Source organism: Hoplias malabaricus, chromosome 8, assembly GCF_029633855.1.
Source record: "Hoplias malabaricus isolate fHopMal1 chromosome 8, fHopMal1.hap1, whole genome shotgun sequence".
Lineage (NCBI taxonomy): Eukaryota > Metazoa > Chordata > Actinopteri > Characiformes > Erythrinidae > Hoplias > Hoplias malabaricus.
The window spans coordinates 9,901,571-9,920,058 of NC_089807.1; the positions used below are offsets into that span (position 1 = coordinate 9,901,571).

Here is an 18,488-nt window from a genome sequence, read left to right on the forward strand (position 1 = left end):
CGCGATGAATATGCTTCAGTGCAGAATGGGTAACAGCAAGAAAAGAAGATCATTGTGCACTGCCAAACAACACAATGTAAAATGTACATACATTTTAATTTATTAAAGTCCATTATTTGGTATTTTTTGAGACGTGTCTATGTGCATTAATTAATATCTTATTGATGACATTTAACGTTTATTAATATTTTATACTTTCCCAAATCCAGCATATTGTGAGACTGAAGCACACCCATGGCTCCAGTCCAAATTACACCACACATTTACTCTCTCATTTCAGAGGTTTCTATCACACATAAGAGTCCCAGGCCTGTTCTTAATACAAATAAGACCCTTATAAATCCACTCCTCCCAACTATTCTCTTCCACTAGCCATGAAACAGAATGACGCCAACAACAATCAAGTGCCCCAGACCAGCCATGAGGCTGACAAAAATGTGACTGAGTTCATTTCTATCTTTGTCACACTTCACTGTAAAGGCCTTCTGCCTTGAAATTTGAGTCCTTCCAGATTGACTTGAGAAGAATGTGTCTCGTTTGCTACTCGGAGACAGACACAGCTGATACCTGACACTAATACTTCGTATACACATATGAGAAGTGGTGAAGTCTGTTTAAGGCTTTGGAGCATGTGTATATTTGAGTCCGTATATTGTTTGTATTATTTTTGTAACAAACTATAGACAAACCACACTTGGGGTGCAATGGCCTGCTTTTTTACTCTATGCAGTAATTAAAAGTTAATCAATGGACAGGAGAAATGGTGAAAGCTGCTCATATGGCTTGGGTTGTGAATACATTTGAGTGTTCATAGTGTGGAAAACAAAACAGGGAGAACCAAACAGTCCCATAATGAAAGCAAATATATGTAAAGTGTATATAAAGTTATTAAAATAGCAGTACATTTCATTGTTGTGCTTTGGCAGAGGTATATAATTTGTCCCTAATAACATATTTGTTATATGTGAGATACTGTTTAATTATAAATACCCATATATTTATTTCCCACATTGGACAAACACTTTCTAAAGATTGTAATTGTGCTGTTTCTTGACTCAGTAGACTATTAAACTGACTTAATTGTAATTTAGAAAGGCCAATTTCTTAGTCCACCCCACCGACCTGTTGCTGTTTCACCTCAGCCCTTCGCCACCTGGCGGAGCCAAACTCGAGCAGTCCCCGAAGCAGAGCACCACAACACAGCCACCTGAACCATCTGCTTCCCGTTACCTTTGCCCACAACCACAGATTGTAAGTAAAATACAGTTTCTTGCGATGCATACCCTTCTTTAGAGTGACTAGTTAATACGCTGAAAATGGTGGACGTTTGTGAGTTTCACCGCGAATATGTGGATTGTTGACATTACGGTAAACTGCTTCAATCCATGACCGACACCTTATTTCAAACCATTGATAACAGCTCGGGTTTTCTCAGAGTCACAATTCAACGTAGCGTTGTCAACAAGCTTGTAAATATTGAGCTACCAAACTGCGACCCTTTTATTTACATTTTATTACATTATTGTGTGTCTTAAACTCTGTTAGTTCGTCGAATTTGGACTTGTTGCTGTAAATCTTGAATGAACAACAGCTGAAAGGATTAACTGAGACGTCTATGCTATACTGTTTACCTGCAACTAGATTAAATACGTGACTCAAGGAGTAGAGGAAGCCATGACGCTTAAGCAGGCGGGTCCATGGAGGTGTGTCGACGGAATACAAGCAACTGTTCAGCCATTGGCTTTCTCTCAGAAAATGGCTGCGTTCTATTCTCATCGCTCCCTATTCCCTTTGTTGTGCACTACACTGCCACAAAAGGACATAGTTTTGCAATCATATACAACACGAATCGTCCAGCGGGAAAACAAACAGCCCGTACTTGAGTCCTAAATGTAATATTTCTGTGTAAAAATAACAGTTTCTTGGTTTAAGCCGTACACTCTGTAGGGAGTGCGTAGCCGTTTGAGACGGAGCCTCTTCTTTCAGAAATGTTTTTATTTAAATGCCAGAGCGGGAGGCGTTGGGAACCAAAAGAGGAACACGGGCAACTTAGTTTACAGAAGGTCCTTATTAATAAATGTTTAAGGCTGTGCAAATTTAGCCTTAGCTGATTCTAAAACGACTTCCTTTACAGTGTTCAAGAGTGGAGGAACATGGTGACAAAGCGCATTCGCTCGGAATATATGAAGAAATTCAAGGATCCCAAATGGGAAACTTTCGCGAAGTGTTATGAGGATTTGGTAAAGTACAGGTTAACCAGGAGACTTCTGGAGCAAGCGCATAACCCCTGGTTCTGGGGGGAGTGGGGGAGTGACACAGAGTCCAGCGGTAAATCTACACCTCTCAGCAAGAGTAAAGTAGAGCCTTTGGAACTGAAGGCGGAAACTACACCAGCATCAAGAACTGTGAAGGAAACACAAGAGACAGCTCCTGAACCTGTTCCCGAGCGAGAAATCATACAGTCTCCCATTCCAGGTATTAATTTCTAATATTTTTAAATTAATATTTGTTGGAATTACCAGGACTACACCATGGTTATATAAGTATAATATAGATATGTTTATTTAAAGGCTCTCAACAAAACGTTTACTATGATTGTAACCACAATGCACAATGTCTTCTCCATCACAGAACAAATCCCTGGAGATGTGGAACCTCAGGAAAAGGAGGAGGAGAAAAGCAGAGACGTTTCCCCTGTGACCTCTGTGCTCCAACCACAAACAGACACTTGCACACACAGCAAAACAAAGAGCAAACCCCACCATTTTCAGAGGCCAAGCAAGTCCAAGAGCAAGTCTCAGAGAGTCAAAGATATGGAAGCATCCAAAGACACTGACAAAGAAAGCAGACACCCTTTTGCTATGTATGGCTCAGGAGAGAGACAAACAGAGATGGCCTTCAAAAAAACTCACAATGTAGGTCCAGCTGCATCAACCAAGGAGGTGAGCTGATTTCAGATGGAGTTCTTATGTCAGTGAACAAACTAGATTAAATTGAGTAATGCAATAGCATATGATTTGATTATCTTTTGTTATTGGGTGTAGAAAGCCCCAGGAATATAGCTTTAAACAAAGAAAAGCTAAAATACTCTGTTGATCAGGAATATGTATTAAGCAAACTTCTCAAATATAATTAGGTAGTAAATATACTTACATCCATCCACCCACCCATTGGGTGTTTAATAGGTCACAAAATGTCTTGTATGTCTTACTCTAGCAGTGTTATTCTAGCATGTGCTGATTCTCCATTTGCATTTTGTTAGATACTTCATCATTATAAAATCCTAGAGGCTTTGGAGCACAGTGGAGTTTTACCTGATCTACTAAGACTGCTTTCTTTGTAGCATGGGAACACAGAGCTAAAGCTATGCATTAAAGTGCCACAATCTAACATGTTAGTCCCAAAAGCTAATGTCCAAGTCCCATGCCAAAAAACAACAACCACAGTCTAACATCATAGCCATGATACAGTGACACAATATGATAGAGTATATTGTTAAAACTCATTTATCCTGGTCATTTTATATAGAAAACAGAGCCATAGTGTTTACTCTTGGTGATGTAACTGGAACAGTTCTCTTGGCTAAATATCAGTGAATGAGTCAGAAAGTGATTTATTTTTGTGAGTATGAAAATCCATGTCTATTCATTCCTCTCTGCCTAGATCCATGAGTCAGCACTACGAGCCAAGACCAGGCGAGAAGTTGAGAAGCACATGAAAAGTGTTGACAAGCGAAGGGTGAAGTCTGTTGACCTGGAGAAGATGAACAAAAGCAAGACTGTCCCGGATTTTAACCCCTGGATGACAGAGTATATGCGCTGCTTCTCTGCTAGGTCACGATAAAATCAGATACACATAAATGTGAGAAGCAGAAATTATCTAAAAATATTTGGCTTGACAAATCTCTCAGGCTCTCAAAACATTCCATGTGGTCACTGGTGGGGAGATGTGTGCATCTTTCCATGTGGATTGTTGTCAGGGGCAATCAGCAATTACAAGGTGACCATTTAACCATGGTGTTAGTAATGCGATTTATTTATGTATAACAGAAATAATAACGGTGCAATGCAAAGGCATTTCCTCATGATTTTATCATTTTTCATGTGTTCATTGGTGTTTTTAGAAAATTTTGGAAAGTTTTGAATTTTGTAAATTAATATTTTTTAAACACTGCAAGCTTTACAGCCACAGAAACCTCAGGATTAGCTCTAGTTTATTGTAAATGTATTATAGTTGTTGATATTTACAGTATGGCCATATTTACAGGACTGGCGCCCCCTCCAGGGTGTATTCCTGCCTTGCACCCAATGATTCCAGGTAGGCTCTGGACCCACCGTGACCCTGAACTGGATAAGCGGTTACAGATAATGAATGAATGAATGATATTTACAGTGCTAAAAATGAGCATCCAGATCATTCACAAGGTGCACACTGAGCATTGGATCATCATTGGATTGGAATACATCACTCAAAATATGGTATTAAGGGCACCATTGGAGATACTAGACTAAATGCTTTGTATTATTTGTCTTTAATGTTTTAATTATTTAAATTAACACAACTTTTTTTGTCTTAAAATATATTGACACATTTCCTAAGTTTACACTCTTTTTGAAATTTTGAAATGCTATCCACACTTATATTTAATCTGACTTCATTTAGTGCTTTTCTTGTCTTTGCCAAACATGATATTTAATGTGAAGATGTACTGCATGGTATTATTATTTACATTTATTTATTTCTTTATTTTTTTCTCCAATGAAAATTACTTTTTATTTTAATATTTCATGTTTAACACAACTGCTACTCAAGCAATTCAGGAGCAGTATGTCAGTATGCCCTAAGACAACTCTAGGTCTATGTCCTAATGTACTGCAAATACAGCACAGGGAATCCTTTATTACTTATTCTTTATTATTTATAAGCTTTGTCCTGCAGTTATGTGCTGCTCATAAGTTTTGAAGTATTTTATGACCATGACTGTAAATTTCCTGTTCTGTGCATCATGTCAAACAGCACATCTTTTCAGTATGTTGTAATTTTTATTGTTTTGGCTTCTCTGGATATTCAGCCATTTGAGGAATAAAGCCTAGTGAGCTGCTTTGTAACCTACAAAATCTGAAAAACCCGAAACAGCAGTCAAGAATCCAACTCAGCTTGTGCTATGTGCTTTTTGCAGGCTTTACTCATGTGAATAATTTACAGATCACCAAATCAATAAAAAAAGTGCCACCCTCTAAAAGTTTTATTGACATTTGCCATGTTGAATTGGATTCTTTGTAGAATATTAAATGCTGTTTTCACAAGGCTACATATCTTTTTGTACAATGGTTATTTATAGTAATGTAACAATGTCATAATACTGCTCCTGAGCCAAACATCGTTTGTATACAGAGTTGAAGCTGGTTTGAAGTGTGTTTAGAAAAGACTATTACTGTTTGGACGCTTGACTGTATTAAAATGTGTTAGTGTATATACAAATGTGTAACAGTAACAGCAGGCTGGCGTTAATGGAATACTGCTGTACAACTGCAGACCAGTAGGAGTGTGTAGTCATAGGCACTAATTTTTTTTATAGAGAGAATATCTAAATCATTCCTGAAAATGTAGGCACATTAACTTTATTAAGTGGTGACTGATAGTTAAAGGATGTAACTTACTGTTGTGATATAAAGTAAGATTTAAAGGAACCCTAGGTAAGATTTGGTATTTTTACAGCACTGTCCTGAAGTCAAGTGCGGCAGGGCTGGTATAAACTTATACAAAACTTGTATAATGCAGTTTCTGCAATGACAGAGGCTCTGTTCTCACTGTTACAGGTCTGTGAATCGTCACAATAATTTTGAAGCTGTAAATGTAAGGTAAAACCACTACCTAGTGTTCCTTTAATCTGTTATGTTTGCACGGCCAACTTAAGATAGATTTGGTTCTAGGGTTCTGGTTTAATTGCCTCTGATAAATCATTGAATGTGTTAATAAACATTTTTGTAGTTTTAACATGTGTTTACATTCATGATGCACATGATATACAGTTATATTCTAACTCATAATTCTAGGTATTCAATAATAACCCAGTGGCTAATGTCTGTGCAGAGATTTTGTTCTTATTGATGTGTTGAATGCAAAAGTTTTGATTGTAGTCTTCTGGCCATTCCTAGATATAGGCTTTCCTCTATGGGCGGCAGGTCTTTCAGGTCTTGAACTCCTTACCCTCTTCCATCCACTTTTCCTTCTCTCTTTCCATCTTTAAATCTCAGCTCAGATCTTTTCTGATCATTTTAATTCTCAATTGTAAATCGTCCTTGGGAAAGGCGCTCTAAAAGTTATTATTCTTTAAAGTTTTATAACAGGTTCTTTTCCCAGATATTTAATGTAAAATACACCATTCTAAAGAAGCTTTCTCAATCAGAAACTGTTCACAGCAGCGGTGATGCAAATATGAGCACAGAAAACAACTACATAAAATTATTACAAATAAATTGTCTGATACTTTGGCTTTACCCAAAATGAATTTTATACAGAGAGGAGAGATACATGCAATAATCAAAACCTTTTGTAATTACCACTATTTTACTATCATCAATGTTTACAAGCAGGAAGACACGGGTATGTGTATTAGTCTTTTTTCGATAGTAAATAATATGGTTGTGTTGACCTGATTCCTTTGATCACAATGATACTGAAAAACGCAGAACACTGGTGCGTCTACAGTGCAGGCTTGATATGAATGACTTCACTGAAATTCCCCATCAAGTGACTTCCAACTAATCAAACACAGATGAACCAAAATGCTAATTGCCACTTGTGCCTTTTGAGACCAATTCCAATCTCAAATTATGTATCGACTGGGTTTAAAATGAACTAGCATGTATTTTGTAACCATCACAGTAGTTAATTTTGCAAATGTGTGTCAGGAATGATCAAGTTTTTAAGATAATTTGTTTTAATTAATAAACAAAGGTTATAGATAGGCAGTGTATGAAGACTTTTGTTGAAAAATGTTAAATACCAATATATAATAAGATCATATCAATATATGGTGTGACATAACATTTAAAAGTCTTTGGATAGGGCTGAAATGAGGGTCCAAGAATAAGCAGAGTGTAGCACGCAACATACATTTAAAAACATAGAAGTCAACTGCAGATATATGATCTATGATATCTGAAAATGAGACATATTTTATTAACACTTGGCATGAATCAAGCCAATTGAACTTTTTAAACCAGGACAACAGCATGTAAGGGTGCTGTACAAGATAATACTCTTGACTTAATAACTTTTCAATGTGCATGATTTATAAGTTTCATTTACTGTGATTATAGACGTATACAAGTTAGGTGGTTGTTCATACACTGTATTTTGACATTCCAGTTTTTTAGTGACATAACCTCTCTGATATAAGCTGTACAACAGAAACATCAGAACAGAAGGACAGTGCATTCTGGCTAAAGACAGCAATTACTTTTTTTGTTTTCAGAAAACATTTTTCTTTATACTGTCCTCTTAGATCAGAAAGAACATCCAAACACCTGTCATCTGCAAAGAGAGCAAGAAATAATAAAAAGAGAAAAAAAGTGTACTATTTCATGGTAAAACCAGTGTACATAACAGATGTCACTGATAAAACTTTCAAGTCAGCACTGACTTGTTCCCGAGCTGATAAAACCTAGTCTTTAAAGATCTGGTAATGTAGTCCATAAAACATGCTTCAAAGTAATGATGTAAGCTTTTCTCTACACAAGATATACATATGTTAAAGGGGGAAGAATAGGTCATAGAAGGTAAAAGGTAAAGCTCAGTGCAGAACTTTCAACAAGGGCCTAGCTTCATCATCCTCAGGGTTTGGAACACAGCAGGTATCTTTGCCTCAGTGCAGTGGGGCAGTTAACATTTCCAGACTCTTTCAGGCGCGCAGAGGCTTCCCAGGATCTCTGGTATGTCTGAACCGAAGTAAAAGGAAGGTGAGGGAAGAGCTGCTCCACTTTCTTGGGCCTTTCACCCCATTCCCCACTGATATCCTCCTTATCTTCTCAAAACCAGCCTGGAGATCAGATGATGGAGCATTTGTTTTTTTGTTTTTTTTTAAAAGACATATATAAGTAAATGCACTAGTTTTGTGACAGTACAAACACAACAAATTCAAATCAGACTTTTCTGAAATCAAATAAAAAGGCTCACATGGATTCACACAATTGTAGACTTAATAAGCTGCATATAGTTTGCTGTCCAAAGAAAAACCTGTATTTTATTTTTAGTTTATTACATCATTTGAACACAATAACTTGTTAACTCCCTTAACATTTGTGAAAATTTCATGATGAATGAATGAACCAATAGAAATGCTCCAAATTACTTTAAAAAAATCTTTTTTTTTTTTTTTTACATTGACTTCCATTGAAAGTTAAGGTTTTTCCACTTTTACTATAAAATTACTATTTTGAAGATATATGTATGTCATTGGACAGCGACAATGTGCACTACAGAAACAAAAGTATCTTGACACACATTACTAGGAGTGTGTCAAAACATTCACTTGTGCACACACAACTTGTGTGATCCCCATAGAAATGAATTGTGGAAGTACTGAGAAATTTGAGAAAATAGGGCCATATAAGCAGCCTACAGTTATAGAACTTCTATAAAAAGGTCCTATATGGCACAGAGGCCCCTAACAGCAGGGGTGTCATATCTCAGTCTCGCAAGCCATGGGCCTAATTAACATCAATTAATTATCATTAATTGTCAATTAATTACAATTAATTATCAAGGCATTGATTAAATCTGCTGGGGCTCTCTGTGATTGGAGTTTTAACCCTAAAACATTTTAACCATTTAAATTTAAATATTTCCACCTGAATATTTAAAGACTGTTAATTGATTTAATAGCAACTAAAAGAATTAAACACTGCACGGTATTCAGTGTCAGTTCTGTCATGCAGTTTACACTTGCCAGAACGAACTGGTGTTTCATTTTGAGAGGAATCCAGTGATTTGAAATAGCAATTAATAACAGATACATTTAACAGAGGTTTAAGTTGTCTATGAAATGTTTCCTGTTAAATTGTCTTCTCCTCCCACCTCCTACCTATTTCTGGTGAGCATTCCAGAGAAGCCAAATAAGGAACCTCAGAAACCTGCCTTGCTAAGGGTCTGGGAAGGACACAGTGTGTCTGGAGTTAAATATAAACATTGCCCTGTTTTGTGTGCGTGTGCGCGTGTGTGTGTGGTCTAACTGATTCTGAATTCTGAGGGTGGTAACAAATTTGTGCAGTTGCTGTTTCTCTAGTAGGGAAAGAGTGTGATCCTGTGGGAGTATCTGTGCATGTTTGGGGAAGATGGGGAGGGGGATATGCTTAGCATGGCTCAGCATCGCTGTGTCATCGTCACTCAGGCATGCAGAAGGTAACTTGAGCAGAGCTTGAGGGACGTTAATGACCAAAATAGTCCCCTGATATCAAAGAGGACTCCTCCTTCCTAAAGCATGCCAAATACAGTACAGATGCGAATGAGCTGCTACCAACATCCTTTTACAGACAAGAGGGAAAAGAAGGGGATATTACACAGGACTGTTAGTTATACTGAGCAATTATACTGCTTTTATTTTACTGTCAATAATGATTATTATTGACCTGATGACCCAGAATAACTCTCAGTGTCCATTTGTTTTTAAGCATATTACCAGTGTTTGAGAGGCATAATGTTTTACAAAATAATATCTATATAATAGCCTTAATCAGCTAGAAAGCCAAGGACATTGATCTAATCCCAGCACTCTGTGTGTAGTAGTTTTTCTCAGATCAGGTCCTAAATCCTGGATTCACCAGTCCAGAACATCTTGGCACTATTATTACAGCACAACAAACAGTCATCAAAAATATTCTCTTAACACAAGTGTTGCAGATCTTAAATACAAATTGTAACCCGTAATGTGAATATCATGCTCCTCATTAAATCTGAATACTTCTGTATGCTATAAATCCACTCTGTTGCTATTTTTGAATGTTTAATGTTTTTAAAGCTGTGCACAGCAGACACAGTGCCTCCTTTCGGCCTTTTGTTATTACAGAGTGAAAACGTGAGAAGGATTGAATTCCAAATCCCATATTTACAGAGCCATTTGTTTTCCTTATTTAACATTATTCAGTTAACACTCTGCAAACATGGAACAGCTAGAAAGAAAATGACATTGTGGAATATTGTGCAAGACACCAACCGTCTGAATCAATTTAACTCAAATTTTTAGTTATCAATATTTGACTTAAATTAGTCAGTTAACTGCATCAAATTTAGCAGGGTAATTACACTTTAATATAATATTCAATGGGGTGTGTTTCTGTCTTGCGCCCAGTTATTCCAGGTAGGCTCCGGATGTACCATGACCCTAAAGAAGGTGGAGCTGTTATAATGACTGAATAATTAATTAATACGAATTTTATAAAACATGTTTATTTTGTAGCCAGCCTATTTTTCTGTGGAGACATACAAAAAATTGCATTCATTTTAATGTCTAACATTTACAATTCATTCATTTACTGTCTGTAACCGTTTATCCAGTTCAGGGTCGCGGTGGGTCCAGAGTCTACCCAGAATCACTGGCCGAAAGGCGGGAGCACACTTTGAAAGGGGCGAATTCACTACTGTTTAAAACATATAGAATGGCGATATAATGATGCACTAATATATATATATATATATATATATATATATATATATATATATATATATATATATATATATATATATATATATATATATACACACACACATACATACACACACACACACACACACACACATACAGGGGTTGGACAATGAAACTGAAACTTGGTTTTAGACCACAATAATTTATTAGTATGGTGTAGGGCCTCCTTTTGCAGCCAATACAGCGTCAGTTCGTCTTGGGAATGACATATACAAGTCCTGCACAGTGGTCAGAGGGATTTTAAGCCATTCTTCTTGCAGGATAGTGGCCAGATCACTACGTGATGCTGGTGGAGGAAAACATTTCCTGACTCGCTCCTCCAAAACACCCCAAAGTGGCTCAATAATATTTAGATCTGGTGACTGTGCAGGCCATGGGAAATGTTCAACTTCACTTTCATGTTCATCAAACCAATCTTTCACCAGTCTTGCTGTGTGCATTGTCGTCCTGATACACGGCGCCACCTTCAGGATACAATGTTTGAACCATTGGATGCACATGGTCCTCCAGAACGGTTCGCATGTAGCACAAGTATTGTGCCAAGGGAATGACATGATATGACAGCCCAAACCATCACTGATCCACCCCCATGCTTCACTCTGGGCTTGCAACAGTCTGGGTGGTACGCTTCTTTGGGGCTTCTCCACACCGTAACTCTCCCGGACGTGGGGAAAACAGTAAAGGTGGACTCATCAGAGAACAATACGTGTTTCACATTGTCCACAGCCCAAGATTTGCGCTCCTTGCACCATTGAAACCGACGTTTGGCATTGGCGTGAGTGACCAAAGGTTTGGCTATAGCAGCCCGGCCGTGTATATTGACCCTGTGGAGCTCCCGATGGACAGTTCTGGTGGAAACAGGAGAGCTGAGGTGCACAATTAATTCTGCCATGATTTGGGCAGCCGTGGTTTTATGGTTTTTAGATACAATCCGGGTTAGCACCCGAACATCCCTTTCAGACAGCTTCCTCTTGCGTCCACAGTTAATCCTGTTGGGAGTGTTTCGTCCTTCTTGGTGGTATACTGACATTACCCTGGATACTGTGGTTCTTGATACATCACAAAGACTTGCTGTCTTGGTCACAGATGCGCCAGCAAGACGTGCACCAACAATTTGTCCTCTTTTGAACTCTGGTATGTCACCCATAATGTTGTGTGCATTGCAATATTTTGAGCAAAACTGTGCTCTTACCCTCTGCTAATTGAACCTTCACACTCTGCTCTTACTGGTGCAATGTGCAATTAATGAAGATTGGCCACCAGGCTGGTCCAATTTAGCCATGAAACCTCCCACACTAAAATGACAGGTGTTTCAGTTTCATTGTCCAACCCCTGTATATATAATAGTAATGAAAAAAGGTATGCAAAGACATACGCCTATAATATCCATTTGGGAGCTCATGAGAATCTGTAATGAATTGAGGCATTCTCTCACCTGGCTGTTGAGCTCTAGCAATTCCCGTGTTAACAGCCACACTCCTGCACGCTCTCAGCCTGAGCTCGTCTTGGGGAGCGTAGCTGCCGCAGAGCTGCATCACCGTACTGAATCCCTGATCCCATCCTCTCTGGATCCAGCTCACCTTAAGCACACACAAGAACATACATTTAGAACATGTCTCACCACAATATACTGCTCACTGTAAGAGCTTGAGCTTGGAAGCTGTACCTGATTCTATTTTGTTGAGAATTTTGCGGGCGCACTGGACAAAGGCCTCCTCCACGTTTTCCCCTGTTAAAGCACTGGTCTCCAGAAACATGAGTTCTGAAATGCAAAAAAAGGCAAATCATTAGAGCCCTATTGGCCTGATTAACTAAAACATACATTAACAGCACACACTTACAGTTAGTGGTTATTTACATAATTAATAATTAAAATTGCATTCATAATGTACATTGATATTTCTTCATATTATTTTCCAGACATTTTCAACTTGAATCTGGACCAGTAGAGTTTTTTACCAGTTGTGTGTAATTACAGTCCTACAGTGGCCTCTTGTGGCCACAAACCTTAACTGTACATTTTTATGTTTTCGTGTTTTGCAGAGTTTTACAGCAAACACTAAATACAGGAACACAACGTCATATTAATGAAAAATTACTGCAATTTGATTTTAATTATGAATACTTCTTCAAAAGGATCTCAGACCCACATATATATATATATATATATATATTGTCTGTGTGTGTAATTTATTTATTTATATTATTATTATTTAACAGTGGCCAGTGTTCTCTTTTAAACCAACAAATGAATTTAATTAGCAGGCTCTCTGTGTTAGAAGTCAGGACTCACCATTTTCTTGAGCAAAACGGGATGCCTCCAGAAAGGTTACCTCCCTATCAGCGTCCAGGTCCTTCTTATTGCCACAGAGTATTATGACAATGTTCTGGCTGGCCAGCATCCTAGCATCTGTCAGCCAGTTGGTCAGAGCATTGTACGTCTCCCGACTGATAAAGACATATAAATTAATGCAGGACAGTAAAAAAAAACACAGGGTATCATCTATTAATGCTGACAACTTACCTTGTGATGTCATACACAAGGAGTGCTCCTGCTGCCCCTCTGTAATAGCTTCTTGTTACAGACCTGAGAAGAGAAAATAATTAAACAGGATATACAATCACTCACTCACTCACACACACACACACACACACACACACACACACACACACACACACAGTGTAGTTCTTACGTTGCAGACTGTAGTCCACATAGCTGATTTTATCTGAGTGGTGAATTATTCTCAGTGCTGCAGTGACATTGGCGTGTTGATGATTTGTTACTTGTGGTAGTATGTGTGGATCAGACACAGCACTGCTTCTGGAAGTTTTAATACCATGTCCACTGTATTACACACACATACTCTGTTGATCACCCACCTTTACACAGCCTAGTGATGTGTTAGCTGTTTTTTTTCGCTAAGAAAACACAGTATCCATATTGTTGTGTTTAAAAGGTAGAATGCATTTTATTTATGCTGAAATGTATTAAATAGCATACCCAATTCTCACTCGTACTTATTCTCAATTCTTCCTCCACTCACTCACTCACTCACTCACTCACTCACTCACTCACTCACTCACTCACTCACTCACTCACTCACTCACTCACTCACTCACTCACTCACTCACTCACTCACTCACTCACTCACTCACTCACTCACTCACAAACAGTTATATAGACTTAATTTACATTAAATATGTTTAGTATTATGGTGGAACCGCGACCCCGAAAATGTTGTACGGTTTCTTTAAACAAAGAGAATGGAATGTTGTCTCGTGCACAAGCAAAATTATGTTCTGTCCCTTTAAACACAGCCATTAGAATGTTGTTTAAAATGTCAGTTAGTGTTTATTATTATTTAGAGAGAGAGAGAAAAAAAAATAGTAATAAAAATAAAAAAATTAAAAACACTAACAAACTGTAGTTCCCTCAGTAGCAGTGCAGAAAACAGAGATTCCAGATTATCTTGATGCCTGCTTTTAGAGGATTGTTTTAAACAAACATAAATAGAAAGAAACTGTTCACTTCCATATACATGGACACATCTTGTTTTAATTTTTTTAATTGATTTTGAGATGCACTTGAACTGGACTGCTTTACTATCCTCCCTGAGCCAACTCTTTATCCTCAAATTGTCTGCTCATTGCTCAGCGCGCCTTCGGCTTTCTGGTGTCCAGCATCTCTGGAATCGGCAACAGAGACTTTGTGTTGTGGGGCGGTAGGGAAAGAGTGCACTCACAGAAAGAGAATTGATTGAGATTTATCAACTTCCTTTAGTATTATTATTTTTTAAAATATATTTTTTGGTTGTATTGTTTTTTTTAATTGTCGTTATCATTATTATTGTTATTCATGATTCTTGATGAATTCAGTGTATATTATTGCACATTTAGATATTTGTTTTGTTTATTGGATGTTTTTTTAATGTAATTAGACAAGCCTACATTTTATTTAGAAACTAAATAGATAAACATTGATTAACACTTTATGACTTAGATAATACACATATCAAATACAAATACACTAAATCACCAATAGTTGTTGGCTTTGTCTTCCTTGGGGTGGAAATGTTTTATATACTATATTTTATTTTTTTTAATATATCAGCCAAGATTAATTAAATCAGCCAACCTCTTTAAAGAACCTTGATTTTGATAAAACAGATTTAGATTTAACCCAGTGCTTATATATATATAAGCTCCTGGTTACATTTATATGTTGCTTGTAACTACTTTCAGAGTTAGTTGTCTCAGGAATTTGGAGATATTTCCTTCTTAAGTAATCCGACACAGCAAAGATAAGTCAACATAACCCACCTACAGAGGAGGGAGGGAGGGAGAGAGAGAGAGAAATAGAGAGCACCAAGCATACTGGACTGAGACCCTTTTTATTTTCCTTATTTTATTTAAAATTTTTTATTAGATCATTTACAGACACTGGTGCTTTAAAAGCACATTAGACCAGTTTCCAGCAAAAGGATAAAGAAACATCCTCTGAGTTTTATAAAATGAATATATATATTTTTTTTAATTAAAATTGTGTGTCGCCTTTAAAGATTGTGTCTGATTTTAAAGCTCTCACTGACACTTTTACTAAACAAATTAAGTTTTAATTAAAAATTATCTAAACTACATTGAGATATAATAATAATAAAATAAAATTCCTCTCGCCACTTTGCCAGACATACCGTCTTGCACATTTTTCCCTCTCCCAAAACTAATATTATATATATATATATATATATAAAATGAACCTCTTTTCAAACTGATATTAAGGAACAATGACTGTGACCTTTTTAGTCTGTTTGCAGCCAGGTTAAATTCCACAGTACAATAAAAAGGTTTATGTAATACTGTGTAGTGCTGAGTGCCTATGTGTACTAAAGGTTGTGCACAGTTTGTCTTCCACTCAAACCTCTTTTGGCCTTTACAGATCTGATAAGATATCATGAGCTCTCAACACACCTGAAACGCTCCTGTCCTGCTGTGTCCCAAATTTGAAGTTTGACAAATTTGTTGACCACATTGATGATCTTGGAGCCAAACTCAACACCAATTGTGTGGTTTGAATCATCTTTGACTGTAAAGACAAGAACGAATACGTTCAATATACATGACAAAAACAAGTGTGCTCATTTGATCTATATCTAAAAATATAATCTGTTACTTATGAATGACATACATTTCTTCTCTATGAACTGGTGAAGGAGACATGATTTTCCAGTTCCTGCATTCCCAATGACAAGGAACTTGAACAGGAAATCTGTAGAAAAACACAACCATTATACATTTCGCAGAATGTATTTCTAACATTCGCCAGTTCAGTAACTTGTATCTGGAAAACTGAATCAATGTTTTAACACAACTGAATCAACGACATGATGGCATTATTCAACTTACTGGGAGTTGGAAAAAGTCAGCAAAGCATGAAAAACATTACACAGAGCAATAACATTTCCTTAAAGATCTGGATACTCCAAAATCTACACTTGATGTTCAGATATGGGAATGAAGCAGATAGCAGATATTTTTATCATTTGCACATTAATATAAAATTATATAAAAGCATATTGCAAATCTTCACCAATGTTCTGCAGTTCTTAATAAATACATAATCAAACACCTGTCAAAATATACATATTTTTTAAAGCAAATCTTTGTCAATAAGACCACTCGCATACCTCTCAAATTACCACTACGCATGTTGATAGGACTGGATCTTTAGATAAGTGATGTAAGAAACACAGAATGTCTGAATCTGCCCATTTGTAGCCAACTGTCTTTGAAACACTACAGTTTAAAGGCAAGCATGCTTAGCCATGACGTTGACTGCTTAACTCCTTTATAAATTGTCTTCTAGATATAGAAACAAAGACTACGGGGACATGTTAACTAGGGTGAACATTTGGTTTTCACAGAAGACAGACTTTAATCTCGGTATGTGTCCAGCTCCACCGAGTAAACAGCCCGTGTTTACATCTGCACCCTCCCCGGCCCTGAGGATAATGTTAACATTCAGCCATTAGTCTCCAAGCACTTTCAATATTAATCGATAAGAAACGACGACGCTGAAGCTAGCTTCATTTTTCACCAGGTTCCGAATGTTCCGGTCGACCTTAAATTCAATGTAACTGCCCCGCCATTTAAGGTGGACTGGACAATTCGGACAAGGAGGAAACCTCAGCTGAAGAACTGGACACCTGCTAAAATACCACAACCGGGCTACGTGGCTGTGACAACAAAATAAAACACACAATAAGATCCGTACCGTAAGTTTCGGACATGTCCGACGCGGTGATACTGCGGATATGATATTATTCAGTGTCTGGGTTCAATCGGAGAGGATATTAAAATCCCTCAGAGGGACCCAAGCATCCCGACAGACTTCACACACTCTGAACTTCCTGTAGAGGTTTTCAGAGTAAAAGCCTGAGAGGTTTAAACACATTGGTCAGCCGCAGGACGTGGTGAACATTAATGGAGGAATAATAACCGCACGGGGAAATGTGAGGTGTGGCCATGGCTGCACTATTTATGCCACAGATGTATGAAAAGCTCTGTATACCGTCCTTATCATATTACAAGGTTCATAGCTTGAAAGTGATATATAGGCTCACATATGTTATTAGTGTACCATTTTTTAATTCCAAGAAATAAACCTTAATGCCATTAAGTTTTACATTTAACTACACCTTAAGTTTAATTCATTATGCACAGATGAATATCCACATTTATCTCCACTTAGAGCTCCACTGGCTGCCTGCATCTAAAAGCTCCACCCACAAGCAAACAGGATTGGTTCTTTAGGTAGATGATGTAAGAAATCCAGGCTATCAATATCCGTCCTTTGGGACTATCATATCATATTATTAAATGTGGGGATTATTAACTTATATTTTGGCATGTATAAAAAAACACTCCACAGACATGATAACTTGATCAAAACTTTCACTGGATGGAGCTTTAAGGTTTACCTGGGGTATTAAATATTATATTTAAATTTATTCTGAAATAAATTACTGAATTATAGAATTTTTCTTTTTAAACCAAGCAGTAATTGAGCTTAAATATGCATTTATTTATTTATTTTTTACTTAATTTGCCACTGTTTTTACCATTATCAGTGTTACACACTTCAATTGACGCATGCGCCAGGATAATTTAACCAATGTGGGAAATATTTCTTTCTGTTTTTCTGTTTGTTTTATTTGTTGGTTTGCTTTTTTTTCTAGTTCTCTTCTCATCCACATTTCTGGAAGTGCTGGTGTACAGTAAACGTTTGTGACCACATGGTGGTGATAGTTCATCATACACTCAACAAATTATTCACACTCACAGCTTCAAGCAGGATTATACAGTTAGCTGACAATATTAAATCAATATTGAGTGTTTTACTGAACTTTTTGGCCCTGTTCATTTAGATGGGGTTTGCTATCATTTTGGAGAAGACCCCTGTATTGAGATAAAGATATTTCATCACAGGATGAATGTGATCAGCCAGAGCAAATCTCTATTGATTTGTAGTCAACCTTGGACCCCCAAAAATGAAAATGGCCACCATCACACAACAAAGCCACTGCCCCCTCACTGTAAGGATAATAATATCCCTCTCTATGTAGCTGTGGATGGACTTTTCCTGATGACACTGATGATGTGAAAAACAGATGTTTTCTGCTTTTGCTTTTACATCCATGCACAAGAACCCCAGTTACTGAATGAACAAATCCAATTTCCACAAGCAACAGACAACATTGCCAAATTTGAAACTGGGAAATATAGT

General features: G+C 37.2%; 2 protein-coding genes and 1 long non-coding RNA gene across 4 annotated transcripts in view; 1 reads left to right on the top strand and 2 right to left on the bottom strand.

The window, feature by feature from the left end:
* LOC136705171 (uncharacterized) overlaps positions 1–1,710 on the bottom strand; it is a 3,616-nt gene extending 1,906 nt beyond the window's left edge. Inside the window, exon 1 of the long non-coding RNA XR_010804024.1 lies at positions 1,632–1,710. This is a non-coding gene — a long non-coding RNA (uncharacterized lncRNA). The remainder of the gene's footprint in view (positions 1–1,631) is intronic.
* Positions 1,137–5,963, top strand: ccsapb (centriole, cilia and spindle-associated protein b). Of its 2 annotated transcripts, none has more exons than XM_066678463.1 (4): positions 1,137–1,251; positions 2,135–2,475; positions 2,632–2,942; positions 3,664–5,963. In XM_066678463.1, the coding sequence occupies exons 2-4, from the start codon at positions 2,154–2,156 to the stop codon at positions 3,841–3,843; spliced, it is 813 nt and encodes a 270-aa protein (XP_066534560.1). In that variant the 5' UTR covers positions 1,137–1,251; positions 2,135–2,153; the 3' UTR covers positions 3,844–5,963. The 2 variants fall into 2 exon arrangements, 1 of the variants encoding a protein (XP_066534560.1); XR_010804023.1 differs by lacking the exon at positions 1,137–1,251 and having other exon boundaries at positions 2,026–2,475; positions 3,664–3,999; positions 4,267–5,963.
* Positions 5,964–6,502: 539 nt separating this feature from the next.
* Positions 6,503–17,164, bottom strand: rab4a (RAB4a, member RAS oncogene family). Its single transcript, XM_066678846.1, has 8 exons — positions 16,977–17,164; positions 15,891–15,971; positions 15,674–15,788; positions 13,230–13,292; positions 12,999–13,153; positions 12,372–12,467; positions 12,141–12,285; positions 6,503–8,044 (listed from the first exon to the last, which is right to left on the bottom strand). Exons 1-7 carry the CDS (start codon positions 16,990–16,992, stop codon positions 12,170–12,172), a joined length of 642 nt encoding a protein of 213 aa, XP_066534943.1. The 5' UTR covers positions 16,993–17,164; the 3' UTR covers positions 6,503–8,044; positions 12,141–12,169.
* Positions 17,165–18,488: the final 1,324 nt, after the last annotated feature.

Excerpts from the sequence above, each read along its gene's own strand:
- ccsapb (XM_066678463.1), top strand. The coding sequence starts at position 2,154 with ATGGTGACAAAGCGCATTCGCTCGGAATATATGAAGAAATTCAAGGAT. Across the intron at positions 2,476-2,631 it reads CATACAGTCTCCCATTCCAG|AACAAATCCCTGGAGATGTG; the intron begins GTATTAATTTCT and ends TCTCCATCACAG. Across the intron at positions 2,943-3,663 it reads CAGCTGCATCAACCAAGGAG|ATCCATGAGTCAGCACTACG; the intron begins GTGAGCTGATTT and ends CTCTCTGCCTAG.
- rab4a (XM_066678846.1), bottom strand. Across the intron at positions 13,293-15,673 it reads GCAGGACAGGAGCGTTTCAG|GTCTGTAACAAGAAGCTATT; the intron begins GTGTGTTGAGAG and ends TTCTCTTCTCAG. Across the intron at positions 12,286-12,371 it reads TCTCAACAAAATAGAATCAG|GTGAGCTGGATCCAGAGAGG; the intron begins GTACAGCTTCCA and ends TGTGTGCTTAAG.